At 46.9% G+C, this 17,628-nt stretch overlaps 1 protein-coding gene across 1 annotated transcript in view; it reads right to left on the bottom strand.

The window, feature by feature from the left end:
- Positions 1-15,242, bottom strand: part of KIF26A (kinesin family member 26A) — a 99,815-nt gene extending 84,573 nt beyond the window's left edge. Inside the window, exons 1-2 of the mRNA XM_032691870.1 lie at positions 15,176-15,242; positions 14,758-14,997 (exon numbers count right to left, since the gene is read on the bottom strand). Of these exons, the coding sequence (XP_032547761.1) occupies positions 14,758-14,997; positions 15,176-15,229 (294 nt within the window). The 5' untranslated portion in view covers positions 15,230-15,242. The remainder of the gene's footprint in view (positions 1-14,757; positions 14,998-15,175) is intronic.
- Between the last annotated feature and the right edge of the window lie 2,386 nt (positions 15,243-17,628).

The following is a 17,628-nucleotide window of genomic DNA, read 5'->3' as shown; positions in this document are numbered from 1 at the left end:
CCATGAAGAGGGCACATACAAAACCAAGGCTCCACCAGAGCTTTGCTGTGCACCACCCACCCCCTTGACTGGAAGCAGTGCCCACATGGGAGTCACGTAACACTGAACTGAGCAACGCAACCCTCCAGCTCAGGTGGGAATTAACTGACCGCTGAAGGCACGGCGAGCCTTTCAAGTGACTCTGCTGGGTTATGACTGGTCTCCTGCTTCTTTTTAATTCTCGTTAACATTTGCTGACACCTCTTTTACAACCAGAGGGACTGGTTCTTTACGAGAAGTCGTTTCACCTTTCCCAGTTAATGTCTTAATCCACAGACTGAAGCAGGTCAGATTATCTACACTTATCAAAGACAACATTATGCTTCATAAGCTATTTTTCTGCTTCAGTAAGGAATAAGCACGTTTTATTTCTTACTATGTTTACCCATTACCTCACCAAGAAGCATTATTGTTAGTCTTTCTGAGGCTCTCCTAGAATAGGAGCATATAAAACAGGATTTCCTCCAGCTCTGCATACCTACTTACCCCAGAGTCATTAATGACATAGGACTGGATTGAACAAAGACTTAGGATCAAATTAGCATTCAAAACAGCTGAGAACAAAAATATATCTGCCTGGAACACTGCATCTGTGTTTTGTCTTTTAAAAAATGCCAATGAGGCAAAAGTTTGCTTTCAAGACCACTTTTACAGGAACGTTTTCATGAGAAAAAAGAAAAATGGCTAAGTATTTGCATATGGGACATGTATCTCAGTGGTCTCTAAATTAAGCAGCTTTTATTTATAAATCTGCAAATCAAGTTGTCCTTTTACTGGAGATCAGAAGTACCTTCACTGCTGTCAAAAGGAACTCTGCAGAAAATACCCAAGAGCTGCACAGAAATCCTCCAAAAACCCAAACTCAGATTGTCTTCCATGTGACAACAAGCAATAGCTGAAATACCCAAGGATAGGTAACTATCCTCAGAACTTAACTCTGAGATTTTTAAAATATCTTTAACCAATGTTTTAAGGAAAACTTATAGATGTATATATGTAAGAAAAATACAAGTGATATTGTTCCAGGATTGGTAGAAGCTGATTCCTCGGGTTGTTACACTATTTGAGTGTCAGGTGGGAATATTTATCAGATGGACTCACTCCCCTGGCAGGGTGTGTTTCCCAGCAGAGGCTGCAGGATGACATGGGCCCTGTACCCATCACATCATGCAGCAGGACAGGCTGCTGATAGCCCAGCACTGAGACACAGCACACTCTGCTCCATTCCCTTCTCCCTTCCCTCCCCACTGTCCCACAGATAGACATAATAACTCAGGGTAGGCCTCCAGAAGCCAACCTCTAAGCACATCTCCCCTGAAAATTATTTGGAAAAAATTATAGGCAAACAATGAAAAAACAAGCCAGAGGTTACAGACTCTCCATATAATTACCCCATATAGTGCCAAAGTCAGTAGGACATGGGAAAAATAACGCAAAAGCTAAGGATACAGCTTGGGTTCAGTGGTTAGCATCCAAAATTACCTTGGCAGTCTCTTAAAGACCTCGGTAGGGATGGTGTACACAAAAGCAGTAGCAGCCAGCAGGTTGGGAGAAGCACAGAGCAATGCAGGGATGCTTGAGGAGAAACACTACTGCTCTGTGTAATGTTATCAGATCCTACCTGCCCCAGGACATTTCCTACCTCTACCTACAAACACGGTGGTTCTCCAACCATTAAGTAAACAGCCTTTGAAGATAACAAAGCTTATTCTAATCTCTCACTGATGTCACTCCTGTATTGTACTCAGCTGAGCTACAGAACTCCTGGATTAACTAACTCCTCTGTAAAATCAGGATTACCTTAACTCTTTGCTCCTGCACAGACTTCAGGAATCCTGTTCAGGTACAGAAAGAAGTACATTTTTCACACAGTGGATTTACATTTTTTCTAATTGAACCATCATAGACATTTTTCAGCTCCCTCCTTTAGCAGCAAGTGAACCATTTCTATTCCATTATATTTAGTGAAGCTTTCCCAAAGAAAGTACAAGCACAGCCTCTAGAAAGTAGGGAATGCCATGGAGTATTTTCCAACATTAGCAAAGAGGACTGTTCTTCCAGTGGCAAGATGAAAGAAAAATCAGATCGAGCCTGGACTAGTGTGGTGTGACTCTTGATGTGGTCCTGTGCAGGGCCAGGAGTTGGACTTTGAGGATCCTTGTGGGTCCCTTCCAATTCAGGATATTCTATGATTCTATTGAGAGAAATTCAAATAGAAACTACAAAAAGAAAACAGAAAAGTAGTGATCTTCTAGTGTACCACCTCAGAGGACAATGCCTTTTTGTTCTCATTTGTGTTCACTTCCCAGGGTTAAGTCTTTTTTCTGCATTGCAGTTCTTTAACTATCTACTCTACTCTCTCTGATTGCACCCAATCCTACAAAAGCCAAGCCCTCTGACAGGAATGAAATGCTCAGTGAAAAACTCAGGGTGAGTCAGAAAAGCCAGCCCTGTGTATAACACATCTTTCATGTCATCAAAAGTCTTGTCAATAAGAAGCTGAAACCCAACTAAATTCTTACAGCACATATCAGAGCTATTTTGCTCCTGAGCTGTGTGTGCTTATGAGTAGCCATGACCAGAATAATAAAAGGACACACAGCACAAATCTGAGAAAGGGGGCTCAAGTTGTGCCTGAATGTTCACGCTTACTCAGTCGCAAAGCAAGTTTCTTTTGAACAGCCTGAATATTACCAGCTTGGGTTTTCTGCCTCTTCAATAAGCTATGTCTTAGTTGCAACAAACAGATCCTGGCACTATTTCCACACACATACACATAAACAGGTTATTATGTTCTCACTGAACAGAAAAATGAAGAGGATGTGCTGGAAAAAAAAAAGCAGACAGAGGTAATGATACCTACACAGAGAGATGGATTTGGAATACAGACATTGACCCAGTTCTGAAGTCTGGCTTCCTCTTCATTTCACCCTTGTAAATCAACTGAAACTACAAGAGCCAACAGGCTTCATTTTCCACCTGTTAACACATTTTTGATTCCACTGTCAATAAAAGAACCACGATGCAAACTGTTCTGAAATGAAAATCCAGCATCATATGTAACTGGAGACAGAAGCAGAGAGATGAACAGGCAGATTCAGGATGAAATATTGCTGAAAATACTCTTCCCTGAACCCAGTCATTGCTCCCCAAAGGGTTGTTACCAAAGACATGACTACTTTCCACTGCCAAACTGCCCTCAGGGAGCCAGTAAGGCTGAGGCCAGGGTGTTGCTGCTGATGATCAACTGAGCAAACACTGAGCACAAAGTCCACCCTTCCACATGAAAATCAGAGAAATCCATTCACAGCCTGTGTTTCACAACATGTCAGGATGAGAAACTCTCTCAATCACACAAATATTTTTCTAATAATTTGGTTCTTTGTGGAGGTCTCAGATTTTAAACTTGAATAACAACTAACTTCACCAGAGGTCAGTCAAGCAGCAGTAAGACTGCATGAGGTGGCAGGTTAAAGCATCTCTTGTGTATAAGAGGACAAGTATGAAATTCAGAAAGGGCCCCCGGGGATCCCAATGCAAGACATGAAGGTGTAATTAAAAACTATATATCCATCAAACGAAAAATATGTAAACTTAATATATTAACTCATATATTTTTCTTCCTTGAACACATTTGTCTTACTCTACACTCCTTTGGAGCCTACAAATAAAAAACTAACAATATCAGAAGAAATATTTCTTCGTATGTGGAATGTGAATATCAATAATAGATGCTTTTTACTTTATTCTTACAGGTAATTGCTGAAGGAAGCTATCTCAGCAGACTGCTGAGATTCTATGCATATTATAAATTACTTCAACTGTATCTTCTATTTCTAAAACCCACAAAAGGACAATATCTTACAGTGTTTCCATGTCACTCAATCATCCACACAAAATTACCCTTGTGAGAGCTTGTTGGAAGAATGTCAAATGTATTTGCCTGTCTTGGCAACAAAATCTTCAGAGAAAGACAGAAAAATAGTTCACAGTTTACAGTTACACAAGTTACACTAACACCTGAACATTTTAACTGCAGATTCTGGGTTTAAACTTTGTATTTCAAGCTACAGGCAAAATAGTTACAGGCCTGTGTTTCACCCACGGAATAGTTTTCAAGACAGTTTACAAAAGCTCTGCAGCACCTGTAGGTCATATTACAGCTAAGGCACCTCTTCTAAAAAGGGTATTTGGGACAAACCAGCCCTTCTACCTTCTACTCACTGACTAGAAAAGTAGAACCAGCATCACCCAGCAATGACAGAGGCAAAGACACTCACCTCCATCCTACAAAGGCCACATTTTGTAGAGCAAATTTGTTTCTCATCATTAATGAGTGCTTCCTCAGGACCAGATGGCCCAGGGCCAGGCAGCAGTATGGGAACACACTCTTCCTGATGACACGGACAGTGTTATGGCACATATGTGGGGATTATGTGATGGTCACATCAGAGGTTCAACTCAGTTTCCTCTCTGTTGCCGGTGCTCTTGTTCTCACAGTGGGGCAACCAGGTCTCTGTACAAACACATGTACGTGTGTTCAGCACAAAAGTGATTCATTATTACAACATGGCTAATGCTTCTCAAATAATACCCAACTCAGCAAATATCTCTTTTCCTAATGCTCAGTGATCACTTTTACTAAATCCAGGCCAAAACTCTAAACAACTCTGCTGCTCTGCCAACACAACACACAATCCAATACTGGCAGACAATGGCATACTCTTCAAAATCGTCCTAAGCACACTCACCACATGAGAAGCAAAACCCTCCTTGTCCTGGATGCCATGGATCAACTCACTCAACTACCTCCCCACCCTTCCTTCGATCACTTGGATGTCAGGTGCTCTGGCATAATTAGTCAAGCTTCCCCTGCTGAACAGAAACCAGATCTGTCCAATTTTTGCTATTTGCAGTTGAAAATCATTTATTTGTATGAAAACAGGCCATGTGGGATGTTCCCAGTCTGGGCTGGCGACTGGTCACCCAGGCCTGGCAGTCACCTTGGCACCTGGAGCCACTTCCACACTAATGTCTACCAAGCATTCCACAAATGACAGAGCACATTGATAGGGTTTTCCTCTCAGCCACTAAACCCCCCTAGGAACCATGCCATTAGTCATATAGACTGGCTGCAGTCGGGAAGTAAGTACAAGCATTTCCTTTAACACTCCACATTAGGCAATTTGGTGTTAAAGAGGGGGGTTGTGGCGACATCAGCATGTTTTGTCCAGGGCCAAAAAGAGGTCCTCAAAGAGGACCCAACAGCTACCAAGAAAAAGAGCAGAGTGCTTTCACCATTCCACAACAAGCACTAGAGAAACCATCAACAGATGACTCAAAAGTAGTAAAGCAATTGAAACAAGGGTGGCCAGATTTCCTGATCGTATAAGGCACTTGTTTGTCTTCAAGTTTCTAACAGTTGTAAAGACTGTCACATTCCACAGAGTCCCTGGAGACAGCTCACGGTCTGGGGATGGCAACTGCTGCCCTATTTTGGGGTGGGAACTGGACATGTGCCACCAACCCAGCGTAGTGCAATTGATCTCAATCACTTCACCAGTCTCATCTCCTCCAACACACTCAGAGTATCACTCTGCTGAGGGCCCCACGATGTAACCTGGGCATAGCTACCACCCCTGAACTGCTCAGGAGCCACATAAGATGCAAATGCAGCAGGAAACCACTGAAAACAAATTTTTACTTGATAAAGCTACATGCAAACTGTAGGAAACTGCTGTACTCAGATCCAAGAGAAAAGTAGCAATGCCAAAAGGAGTAAATGCACGATACAACATACAATACAGTGAGAACAACACACAAAAAAGAGAGTACAATACAAACTGAGTACATCTGACTTCCCAAATGACTTAAACCACAAAGTCAAATGCTGCCCATTTATAGTATAATCAGCACTGATCAATATATACACACAGACAGCGACACAAACCACATTGTAACAAATGGTAAATTGCAGTAAAACAGGAAACACATATAAACATAACCTTTTGAATGCTGTGAGAACTAGGACTAATGCCTCGCTTTTGCCATTCATACTGAAAGCCAGTCAATGCCCAACCTTGCCAGAAGTATCGCATTTCAGTTTTGTAGAGAGGGTTTCCCGTTCTGTTCAACCAACAGCGTAAAATCCCTCAGCAACATCCAGGGAAGATCTGGTAAGAGCTAAATGAAAACTGATCATTTCCCCAGAGCTGTCCAGTGTTCCAACCAATCCTGCACAGGTATTGACACATGGTAAGGCCAGCCCAGCCCCAGCCAAAACTTGGAGTGGCTTGCCAAACTCCAGGAACGCTGATCAAAGAAGAATTTTAAGACTTGACTCAAAGAAGGATAGTTGTACTCACCTAAGCCTCTTTTTGTGAGCAAGTGCTGAGATTTCACTGATTCACTGCACTTTAGAGTGATGTATAGAGCAGTCAGATTCTTAGAGATAAAACAAACACGCAACAATGGCATTATGCTGCCTAAAATAGGTGGATATATTTACATTAAACATTCTTTCTCCAGCATGAAAATGAACATCTGCCAACTACATCTTAAAAGTTCACACAACTTCAAAGCAAAGGATTCAGTCCAAAGAACTATACACCAAAGTTTTACATTCACTTTAATTTATCCTAGAGAAGAACACATTACTCCTGCAAAGTGACATATTCCCACCATATTCTAAACGACTGAAATAACAATTTGAAGCTTTGTTCTCAGGTTCCCCTATAAAATTTACCTTTCTTTCCACTTAAAAATAAAATGTTTTTAATTAAAAACTAGTAAGTAATACACTTTGGCATAAACTTCAACAGCAATATTAGGGACTGAAGCCACTGAAGAGTTTTCAGTTTACAAGGCCACACCATATTTCCACAAGGCAGCTTTCCAGTTTCATCACAGGGAGGCACAGCACAGTACACAGATACACCCTTTTTAGATACCATCAGCACAGTTCTAATCCTTGCTACCTGAGCTGATCTGATACCTGCTACTTAATAAAGCTCCAACTGGACACACACCACAGCATCTTCAGACCGCTCCCAAAGCCTCACCACTCCCCTCCTGGTGAAGTGGCAGATTTTCAGGACTACCTGTTACTGTCTTCATTGTTTATCTGAAGTCCCTGGCTTTGTTTGCTGTTTCTGCTGTTGCAGTGACCCTAGTCCCAGAACCCCCTCCCCTACACCCAACCTTAAAGTTCATTTGCCAGTCACAGAGCCTCCTGTTTTCTGTGTCCCTGTGTTATATATTCTTCCTTATTATACATATTATAGGAGCAGTCAGCTCTACTGAGAACAGCAGTTGACGGGGCTCAATCCTATACAAGGAAGAGAGTCTCCACCATAAAAAAAAAAAAAAAAATGTTTTTACTGGAAATGGACAAAAGATGGAAGCATTTTCTCTTTGCTGAGCAAAGGAGAAACTAAGCACAAGATTATTAAGCAGCTTGCCCAAATTCACAAAGTCAGTGACAGATCTAGAGATTAACTCAGGTCTTGCATCCCTGCAATGGGACACAATTCCTCCAGTTAATAGAGGGAGCAGGAAGCATGATTCTTCTGGAAATAAGGTGCAACCTTTCTCCCATAAACCACTCATCTGTACAAAATTAGCAGACACTCATTTGAGAAGTCAGACAGTTCCTGATCGCAAGTACAGCCAGCAACAGACAAGACTCCCACCTTCCTGATGGTGTCTTCCATTTGGGGATATGCTGGACACGTAAATACAAAATAGTTATTCCAGTGCTGCAGGTCTGAAGTCAGAGGACAAGGAGACAAATCCAGACAAATTAAATTTCATTGATTTCCAGTAAATAATAAAAAGCAGATACAATACTCCCAACTGGACAGCTGCCTGGCCATACACAGTATGAGCAATATCCAAATAGATGTAGTTCCTGAAAGTAATCCGATCTTGAGAAAGGCAACAGCACTGGCATGGAAAAATCTTCCATAAGTCATGAACATGCTTCCAGATAGATTCTTCTCATCTAACCAGAGTGAAGCAAAATCTCTGCTCACTTTTCACAAAAAAAAAAAAATGTTCATCTGCCAGCTGAAAACCCAGGGACTGATTAGCTTTTCTCTACATCAGCATTGTCACTGTGAGAAGTACAACTCAGGCCCACAGAGGGCAGCCATAGTGGGGTACGTGAGCAGCAGGAGACACAGCAACTGAATATGGCAGGTGATCCTGGTCTTGGGGAAAAAAACCTGATTTCAGTCATTCCCACTCTTATACCCTACAGTGCCGGGCCTAGAGCAGCAGCCACTATCAGGTGCTGTGAGCCAGGGAAGAGCAGGATGACTACTGCCTCCAACAACCTCACTGTTAACAAGTCAGAAGTTGGGATCACTGTAGGTGGAAACCCTTGGCAAAAACAATAAAGCAGCTACTACATATTTCAACAGGTTCAAAGTAACCTCAGATGTTAGGAGCAGATGCTCTTTTCCACCCCCTGGGATTTTGAAATGGTATATGTGTTTCCTACCTTTTTCCTAATAGGGCAGGGTGCTGAAGGAATTAGCCAGAGAAAGAGCCAGAGCAATACTAATTACCCTCAGCTACCCAGGAGACCACAGTACCTTGAGCTAATTGTGCAATCTCTTACTCCCCTAGTGAGAAGGTCTCTTAGTCTCTTGCCTCCAGCTTCTGAACTGCAAGATAATCCCACTCACCTGTATTTTAAAAGGGTATGCTTGAAAATCCTAAATGTCTAAAACAAACTCATTACAATTAGTTTCCACAGCCTATCATATCACATGGGGACTACTGCACTGACTGAAACAAGGGAACTGCTCATGTCAACACGTTTGACACTGTGCTGTCACTAACCCTGTTATTAGACTGCACACGTACCTGAAATCCACATCTGAGATCATTGCCTGAAGCACTCCATAGCCAAGAGTCTCTCTCACAAAATTAAATATTAAGTGTGCATCCTAAAAAAAAAATGCCCCGTAGTTTCATATTTATTAACTAAGACATTACTTTTCCACTTACACATTTTCGAAATGTTAAATATAGAACATTTTGAGGTGCATTTAGTGCTTGTAAAGAGCTGTGAAAATTGGATTCCTCTAGAGAGCAATCTGTAAAAGATAGCTCTCCCACTCAATTCCCCTTATCTGTATCAACCCAGTTGCAGAAAGACATCCCATGAAAATAAAAAGATCCCATAAGTAAAAGGACCCCAAACTTATCCAAGACCCAGCAGTCTCACCATCGTGACTTCAAAACTCCAGGTGACCACACCACCCAATAGTAAGGACTGATACATTAATAGAAAATAATGTGCACAGGAAGGAAAACTCAGTGAAGGAAGAGATTGCTTCCAAAAGCTCAGACCTAGTTCCCATGCACATCAAATGCTGCAAGAAGTCCCCATATGCTCTGAATCCTTTCTCTTTTAGGGAAGCATGAGCCTGCAGACAAACAGTGAGGACATAGAGCCCTCTCCCAGGCCCACATGCAGCACAAGTTTCTGGAGCATCCAACAGTGCACACCACAGTGAGGAGACAGGTACTGGCAGCCAGGGATCACACAAGCTCTCCTTGGCATTACTCCTGCTGATACCATGCCATCAGGGTGGCCACAGTGGGTATAGCAAAGCATACCTGACTCTCACACATTAAGACCACAGTCTTCAATTCAATACCTATCCCCTTGGCCTGGTTTTCCAAAGCAATAAGAACAGCTTCATCACCCTCCTTTCCATCCTCCTTGCTGCCAGCCCTTCTTAACAGCTTTTGAACCTGTCAAATGACCTGAAATTGAGGTAGAAGGCTCAGAGCAAGTTCCTACAACTTCCACAAACTGGCATTGAGAGAAACTGGGCAGGACCCACATGTTATTAGTTGTTTGGCAGAAGATAGATGTCAAAGTACTATCTTACTGTGGCTGTGCAGCAGCAGAGAAGATGGAGTCTTCTGGGACAAGGAGGGCACAGCTGGGATTAATGCAGAAGGATGGGGAAAACAAACACAGTGAACATCCATCCTACCAAACCCTCTTTCAGCTGCTCTTGGAAACGTGGGGGTTATTTAGCACACAGGAGAAACCCACAGGAAAGAGTATGCCCCTCCCAAAACTTTGTTCTTGATCCCCCCTTCAGGTGATGCGATCAGCAGCACATATAGGTGTGCCACCAAGAGACCATCACTTTGATTAAAAGGAGTGATGGGAGTTCAATCCAGCGTTTGCACAGTAAGACACATCCATATAAACAGCATGTCTAAAGCCACTGCTGTCCTCCCTTTTTTTTCCTGGAGAAGCTGGGTTTCCCCAGACTCTAGCTCGTGTAACACTGAGCCTTGACTAGGATACAGCAGGCTAAGACTTGCTTAGCTCTCTCAAATGATTCATGGTTTGTTAGCAACCAAGGCATGACCTGTCCTGGTCACTGAGACTCCCTGCAGACCAGGACTGGCAGCATGCTCCTTTGTATCCAGCCACAGTTTACCTGGCCAACTGGGAATACAGGGGTTTTTAGGTACTGGAGAAGAAACATTGCAAACCCCACCAGCGGCAAAGAGCCACACGCTTCTTTGTCCTTCAGGCCCTTGGAAACCATCCAGTGGTTGTATCTCATGTAACTTGCAGTACAGAGAATGCAATGGGGACAAAAAGAAAAAACAACAAAATTGGGAAGAAGAGAAGCTCTTAAAAACTAAGACAGCAAGAACTTCCTGAACTTAAGCTACAATATAATATGAATGTTTCTGCCCCACTTAATGTTGCCTCTGACACCCACCTGCACTGGCATTAGGTACAATATAAACTTCTCAGATTGGCAGAGTTGGGAATGAGGGTAGATGGGGACAAGGGTGTCTGAATCCCTGGGTTGGGAGAAACGCAACCATCAAAGCTAATCATGGCTAGGCTTTGAGAACAAAGTTAATCACTTCCAAATTTCCACTGGTCTTGGCCTCCTTTCAGTACTGATTAAAAAATTCTTTTATTCCAGTATAGCTGGTACAATTATTACTTTTCTATAACCAAAATATTTACACCGGGATGAAACCCTTCTGTGGATGTAGTTGCATCCATGTGTGCATGTCTCACACCATGAGAGCTTTCTTCCTCTGCTCAAAAGGGATTAGATAAAATCATTTTACAGTAGCTGCATATCCTTAAGGCTATTGCCTTCACCAGAGGCAGTACAGAGTTCACTTCCAGCAGCGTAGCTACAGGAGCACATCCCTCATGTTGAACAGTCCCTGCCTGTCCCCTTCCTTTTGGAGACACACACCTTGCTCTGACATACACGTCTTTTGAAACAGCATGTTTGGGTTTTACCTAACAGGGGCATCACACAAATTGACTAATTAGCATTTGTGAAGCACTGTGAAGATTTTAGGTGCTAAGTATTATTATTACTAATTTAATCTACATCCCATTCAGTCCTTAGCCTCTCCTGTGAAACTGCCAACAGTGATGCCAATTAGCGGTAATTGTTGTGGTGGTTTTGTGACAAGGCTATTTGCCAACTGGGAGTGAGACACAGACCACCAACTCATTTCCCGTGGATTGTCCCACAGCTGCCAACAGCAACAACTTCCAGGCACAGCAACCTGCTCTCCACTCCAGCCAGAACTCTGGCAGTAGGAGATCCTGTAACCCATTACCAACTCCCCAGGGACACAGCCTGCAAAACTTTTAATTAGGGATAAACCAAGGCACCTTCTTTTTCCCCTCCATTAGTTCAGTACATGACCTGACAACTGATGCTGATACTGCAATACCAAAATGCTAATCTGGAATAATTTCAAATTAAACTTTGCTCGTTTCCATTCACGCTTGATGAAAATCACGTTTTGATTCACATACAGGCCTCACTGTGGTGGCAAACTGTAAAGGCAGCAGCAGTAAAACGAAGGGAATTGAGAGTGTAGGGTGCAATAAATCTTGTACTTGAGAGACTGCTAAAAGAGTTTTAACATAAGCAAAGAGGTATATCTTTTTATCAGCTGTCCACAGAGATTTGGAGGACTTTGAAGAGACACAAACAACTAACAGTATTCTGTAATCAATGCACATCATCTGAGCACCGAAACTTTAAATTATTTATATATTTTAAATACGTCTAATTGAAAGGACAGCAACACATAAACTGTATGAATCATAGCCCTCTCAAGCAATTAGATTTGTTATCCCTGCAGACTGCAAACAGTACGTTGGCTTTTTATTCTAATGTGAATTCAATCCCTTGTCAGCTGCCCCACGCATGAGAATACACCTCCTCTCTTTCATCAGGAAAGATATCAACAGCAGGAAACTAGCCCTTCTTTCATCTCTGAGGCACCCACCCACCTTTCCAAAGGGTTTTCAACCAGGTGTGGAAATCTTTCTGAATCTGTGCTGAAAGATCTCTTAATTATTATGGCAAAGGAGGTAAATCCTTTGAGAGTAGCATGCTCCAAGCAGTAGCCTTCTGGTGTTTACTCATCCAGTAGTTGCTTAGTTTGACAGTGCATCAGAAGAGCTTACAAGAAACTTTGGACTTGCATTGTATGGGCATGAAACTCTGTAAAAGAGAAGCTGCTTTTTCAGATGTCTTGTTATATAATTAAACAAGAAAGGGAGGGGGGTGGAAATCGAGCAAGCTGCCTTTCTGGCACAAACATTGCACAGTGCTCACCCTGCCAACATATTGCATCAGATTCCCACTGCAAGGCCAATTCACAGCAGCTGAGTAGCCAAACCCCTGACTGTTATCTCCCGCTAACCTACTTCACGCTCAGAAGGCAGTAAGTATGACTGTTTATTGCATCTTCCTTCCTGAGGAGCTGCTCACTACACCAGGGTTAGGGGGGGGTCTGAGCTTGCAATTAGGCTGCAGGTCACACAAGCGTCAGAGAATGTAGCTTTTAAAAAATTTCAAACATCAAACACTACTGTATGCTACACAATGAGTAAACTCCAGGTATCTGTTACTTTGTGCTCAGGTCTGTGGAGGTTCTGACACTGTGATGACTACTACTTTTTTACATTCCTAGGCATGCTTTGAAACCCTGCAGAAAAAGGGGATCAATTTACCCATCATCAAGTGCTTATCAGGGAAGTCCCCTGAGACTTGCAGGAAGGAGACCACACAAACAGGCCTTTGCTCACAGGTCTCCTCATCTGAACACCTGGCTGAGGGCCCCAGACTCTCCTGCACTGGCAACTTTTTTTTTCCCATGGTAGAGATCCATTCCCAGATAGGACACAATTCTTTATGGCAGTCCCACCCCAACAATGGGAACAGGGGTTTCTGTGCTCCTCACTGAAACAGCCTATCGCAGGCACTTCACAAGGGAAATTAAACTTCTTTCCACCACTTGCAGCAATCCAGAAAACAAAAGGTCCAGCAGTCCTGAATCCAATGATATAAGATACATGACCTTTTACATCACAGAAGTAAGAGCCCACTCCAAACCCAGCAAGTCAATAGGGAGACTCCTGTTGATTTCAAAGGGTTTTGGATCCTGCCTGAAAATGCAAACCTCACCATGCATTCGGACACTGCTCCACAATGCACTTCCAAACAAAACTATATTTAGATTCAATGGGAATTCTGTAGATCATACAGGAACTCTTTGAATGAAAACGAAGGTCAGTAGGGTTTGGCTTCCTCTTCAGACCCTCCCCCCCATTCTTGCAAACATCCAGATAAGCATTGTTTAGAAAACAATACATTACTTCCAAATGTTATCAAAACCCCAACACACGTTTTGTGTGTCCTGAAACAGAATCTCAGGGTCTTCTGTTGCATTTGCCCCATCAGCTGGTCCACGTGATCTCTTCAGATGTCTAGACAAGACTCAGTATTTTTTCACCTGTACCACCTTTCAAAAGCTTTGCTTCACCTGTTCTGACTAAAGGAAAAAGGACAAGGATAATAAAGGCCTTTGATATACAGAAAACAAACTCGGAAAGGAAAAACTGTGCAGACAGTTACAATATATACAAATGAAACTGCACCTGTGTTAGAAGAAACCTCTGGCACCCTCATGCACTTTCTCCGTTCCCTACCAGATTTGAAATACCATCGTGGAGCACAAACTGAAGGGAAATGACACAGCCAGTGCTTGCGTGAGGGACATTAAGGACAGGAGTGAGCCCATCAGCCAGGCAGGCACATTCAAGCACTCAGAGGGTGAAAGCACAGCAAAATCATCCCACTCAAAGTTTCCTCCAGAGCCACAACCATGAGTGCGTGATTCTCATCTGCACTTTATGGGCTCCTCGGAAGGAGGAGCTGAACCGCTGCCACCGGCAGCTCCTCTTAGGAAGGATGAAAGCAAAGCCCAGTCGCAGCACCGAGCCGGCATCCCCGGGGCGGTGTCAGCAAGGCTGGGCGGCACAGGGTCCTGCGGAGCGGTACGAGGAGCTCCCCCGGGCTCCGAGGCGGTTCCGAGGGCGCGTCCCGAACGGCTCCCGCACAGCCACTCCTCAGCTCTCTCCCTCCGCTTCCCAAACTCCCTATTTTATTTTTAACTGTTTCTGGCAGTCAGTGAGAGCCCAGCCGCACAGTTTCGCTTTTTGACAAAGTCCGGGACGGGAAATCCTTGAACTTCTGGAGAACCGTCCTGGGTTGCAAATCACCCCCTTTGCCGTCACACTCCCCTCCCAAATCCATAGGGACGTACCTCTGACCCCGGGCCGGGCCAGGGCCAGGCTCCCGCGGGTCCCGCACCCCCCGTGACCCCCGGCGGACTTACCGGCGGGGCGTTGGGCGGGCAGCCGCCGGCAGCGAGCCGGGCTGCCTGTCTCCTCAGCTCGGCCAGCTGCGCCTGGCAGCTCCGGCACCAGCCCCCGGCCGCCGCCCGCTCCAGTGGCCGCTGCTCGGCCCCCGCGGCGGCCCCCGCGCCCTCGGGCGGCGGGCGGCTGGCGCAGCGCTCCTCCTCGGCCCCCGGCCTCTTCCTCGGGGAGAGCTCCCGCGCCGCGCTCCCCTCCGCCACCTGCGGAGACAGCACAGCTCAGCAACGCGGGACGCGGAGGCAACGCGGCTCCCCCCACCCACCTCGCGGGGGGAAAAAGAAAAAAAAAGAAAAAAAAAAAAAAGGGGTGAAGGAAAAAAAAAGGAAAAATAAATTAAAAAAAAAAAGGTCAGCTGCGGGGAATGTTGTCACAACTTACCCCCGGCGCCCGGGGCTCAGGTCCCAGACCCTTCCTGCCGGCGGCCGCGATCATGGTAGCGGGGGATGCTCCCGTGCCCCGCTGCGCTAATGCGGGCGGCGCGGTGCCCGGCGGCGCGGCCGGCCCGGGGCGCCCATGGCCGGGCGGGGGTCGGGGGTGCCAACAGTGATCGCGCCGGTTCCCCGCCGCCCGCTCGGTCGCTCTAGGTGATGTTGCCTCCCATGTTGAGAAGGGAGTGAAGTTTGGGATGGGAGAGGGAGGCGGAGTGAACTCCCCACGGCAGCACGGGGAAGGACCCAGAGCACGGGAGCACGTCGGCAAAAAAGCTGGAAAAGTGCTCGGAGGGCAAGGGAGGAGGGGCTGGGCTGGGCTGGGCTGGGCGGGGGCGGGTGGGGTGGGGTAAGCGGGGCGGGCTGGGATTTGGGTTTAGGTTTGGGATAACGGCGGGGAGAGAAAGATACCATTTCGTAGTGACCCTACGGGATAGTCCCAAAACCGATGTGACATAAATCGTTGCCCTCTTCACACTCCAACACCCAAGTTCCTCAAGAGTGCGCAAAAAAGGGTCAGGCAGGGGGTGCGGGTCCCGCTGCGGAGCGCGGGGACACGAAAGAGGTGCTGTGGGTGCGGACCAGCTGCCAGTGGGGGCGAGGGTTTCCCCCGCTCCACCCCGCGGCTGCTGTTCTCCTGCGCGGGTTGGGGTGCGGTACCCCCCCTCTGCGGGCAGATGCGCAGTGCCGCGGGGCACAGCCCCCGCGGAGCCAGCTCCCCAGCCGCTCGGCGGGCGCGACGGGATGCTCCTACACGCGAAAATTGACCTGACAAATGGAGAAATTAACGTTCCCGCAGCTAGTTGTCTACTTGGCTGCCGCTCCGGCTCATATATTTAGCACTTTTCTCCTTTTTTAGCATTTTTTCTTCCCCGAGAGAGGAATACTCGCCGCTGTCTGTCACGACATCCCCCCCAGTGCCGGTCCCGGTGGCCGGGCCGGGACGTGCCCGGACCCGCGGGGCTCAGCGCCGTCCCTGTGACCAGAGTGCCACCTGCTGGCACCGCGCGGCCGCACAGCGGAGCCTCCGGTCCCGCCCGGGACAAGAACGGAGATGGACTTGGAGAGGGAGCCCCGCGGGGCCGCGCCGGGTGACGGCGGCGGCTTCCCCTGGTGATGCCAAGGCAGCTCCTCGGCCCTTTCCCCACTCGCGGGTGGGCGCTGCTGGCACTGAACCGCGGGAAAGGGTCTGCGGCAGAGTGAGCAGCGCCGAGCACAAAGAGTGGGGAAATGCATATATATATATATACGGGGGAGGGGGATAATCCTCCCCAAGAAGCGCCCTTCGCCGCCGCTTAAACTTTTCTGGCTCTCCCGAGCACGTGTGTGAAGCACCCTCTCCCCCCCGCTATGCCCAAGGGTACGTGCCCTGGCACCGCGGGCAGAGCCCCCCATCCACTACGGATGCTGCCCCCCGCCCGTCCGGACCTCCCTAAAAAAGTTTGGATGGGGAGCAGAAGACGAGGGCGCGAGCTGTTGCCCGAGGGGTGCCGTGAGCTCCTCTTGGGGAAGCGGGACTGACACAGACACAAGCACGCCGGCAGTGCGCCCCGGCTCCCTTCTCCCGCCTGCTCGGAGCAATGCTGGTCTACGGGAACTTGCTCCGAAATGTCCCGTGCCCAAACAACGGCTGCTAAACCCTCCCGCGGCTCCGAGTCCCGGGTTGGACGGGGCGGGGGGTAAAGGGGTGGGCTCCCCGACCGGCGCTGGGCTGAGCCGCGCTGCGGGGCTGAGCCACCTCCTTTTCTTAGTAAAAAAAACCTTCCTGGAAACAGCGGGACGCAGTGCCCCCGCTTCCCATCTGAAACTGGGGTCACATAAGGCGCCGCAGTGTCCTCGGGGAGCCCCGGGAGCGGGCCGGCAGCGCGGTACCCCCGCGCCGGTGCGCGGAGCCGCCAGGACTGTTCGTGGTGCTGAAACGTGCCCGGCACCGCCGCCTGCAACTTCGCACCGCCAAGTTTGCCATCCCCTTCCCGTGAGCCGGCCAAGAACAGGGCAGGCAGCACGACCCCACGACCCTCTCCCGGGCCGCAGCTCCCCGGGACCGCGGCAAGGTCCCCTTACCTTGGCTTTCCTCCGCAGGAGGTGGCTGGTGAAGCCGAAGATGATCTCCGAATCCAAACACAAGGCTCCTATTTCCAAGAGGCTGGGGTTTTTCCTCGTGGCATTGGAGGCATCGGGCGATTTTTGAAAAGCCATAGTTTGGGATTGGAAATATCCGGCTCCCTGAGCGGAGGCGATGTATTTGTATACACACAAGCACACAGAGGGAGGAAAAAAAAAAAAAAAAAAAAAGGATAAAATACAAACACCTCCCACCCCTTAAAAAAAAAAGAAGGGGAAAAAAAAGGGAAAAAAAAGCCAGGCGCGGGTGAGTTACTCCGTCATCTGCCAGGATGCGCC

Source organism: Chiroxiphia lanceolata, chromosome 6, assembly GCF_009829145.1.
Source record: "Chiroxiphia lanceolata isolate bChiLan1 chromosome 6, bChiLan1.pri, whole genome shotgun sequence".
NCBI lineage: Eukaryota > Metazoa > Chordata > Aves > Passeriformes > Pipridae > Chiroxiphia > Chiroxiphia lanceolata.
This window is presented reverse-complemented; position numbering and strand designations above follow the sequence as displayed.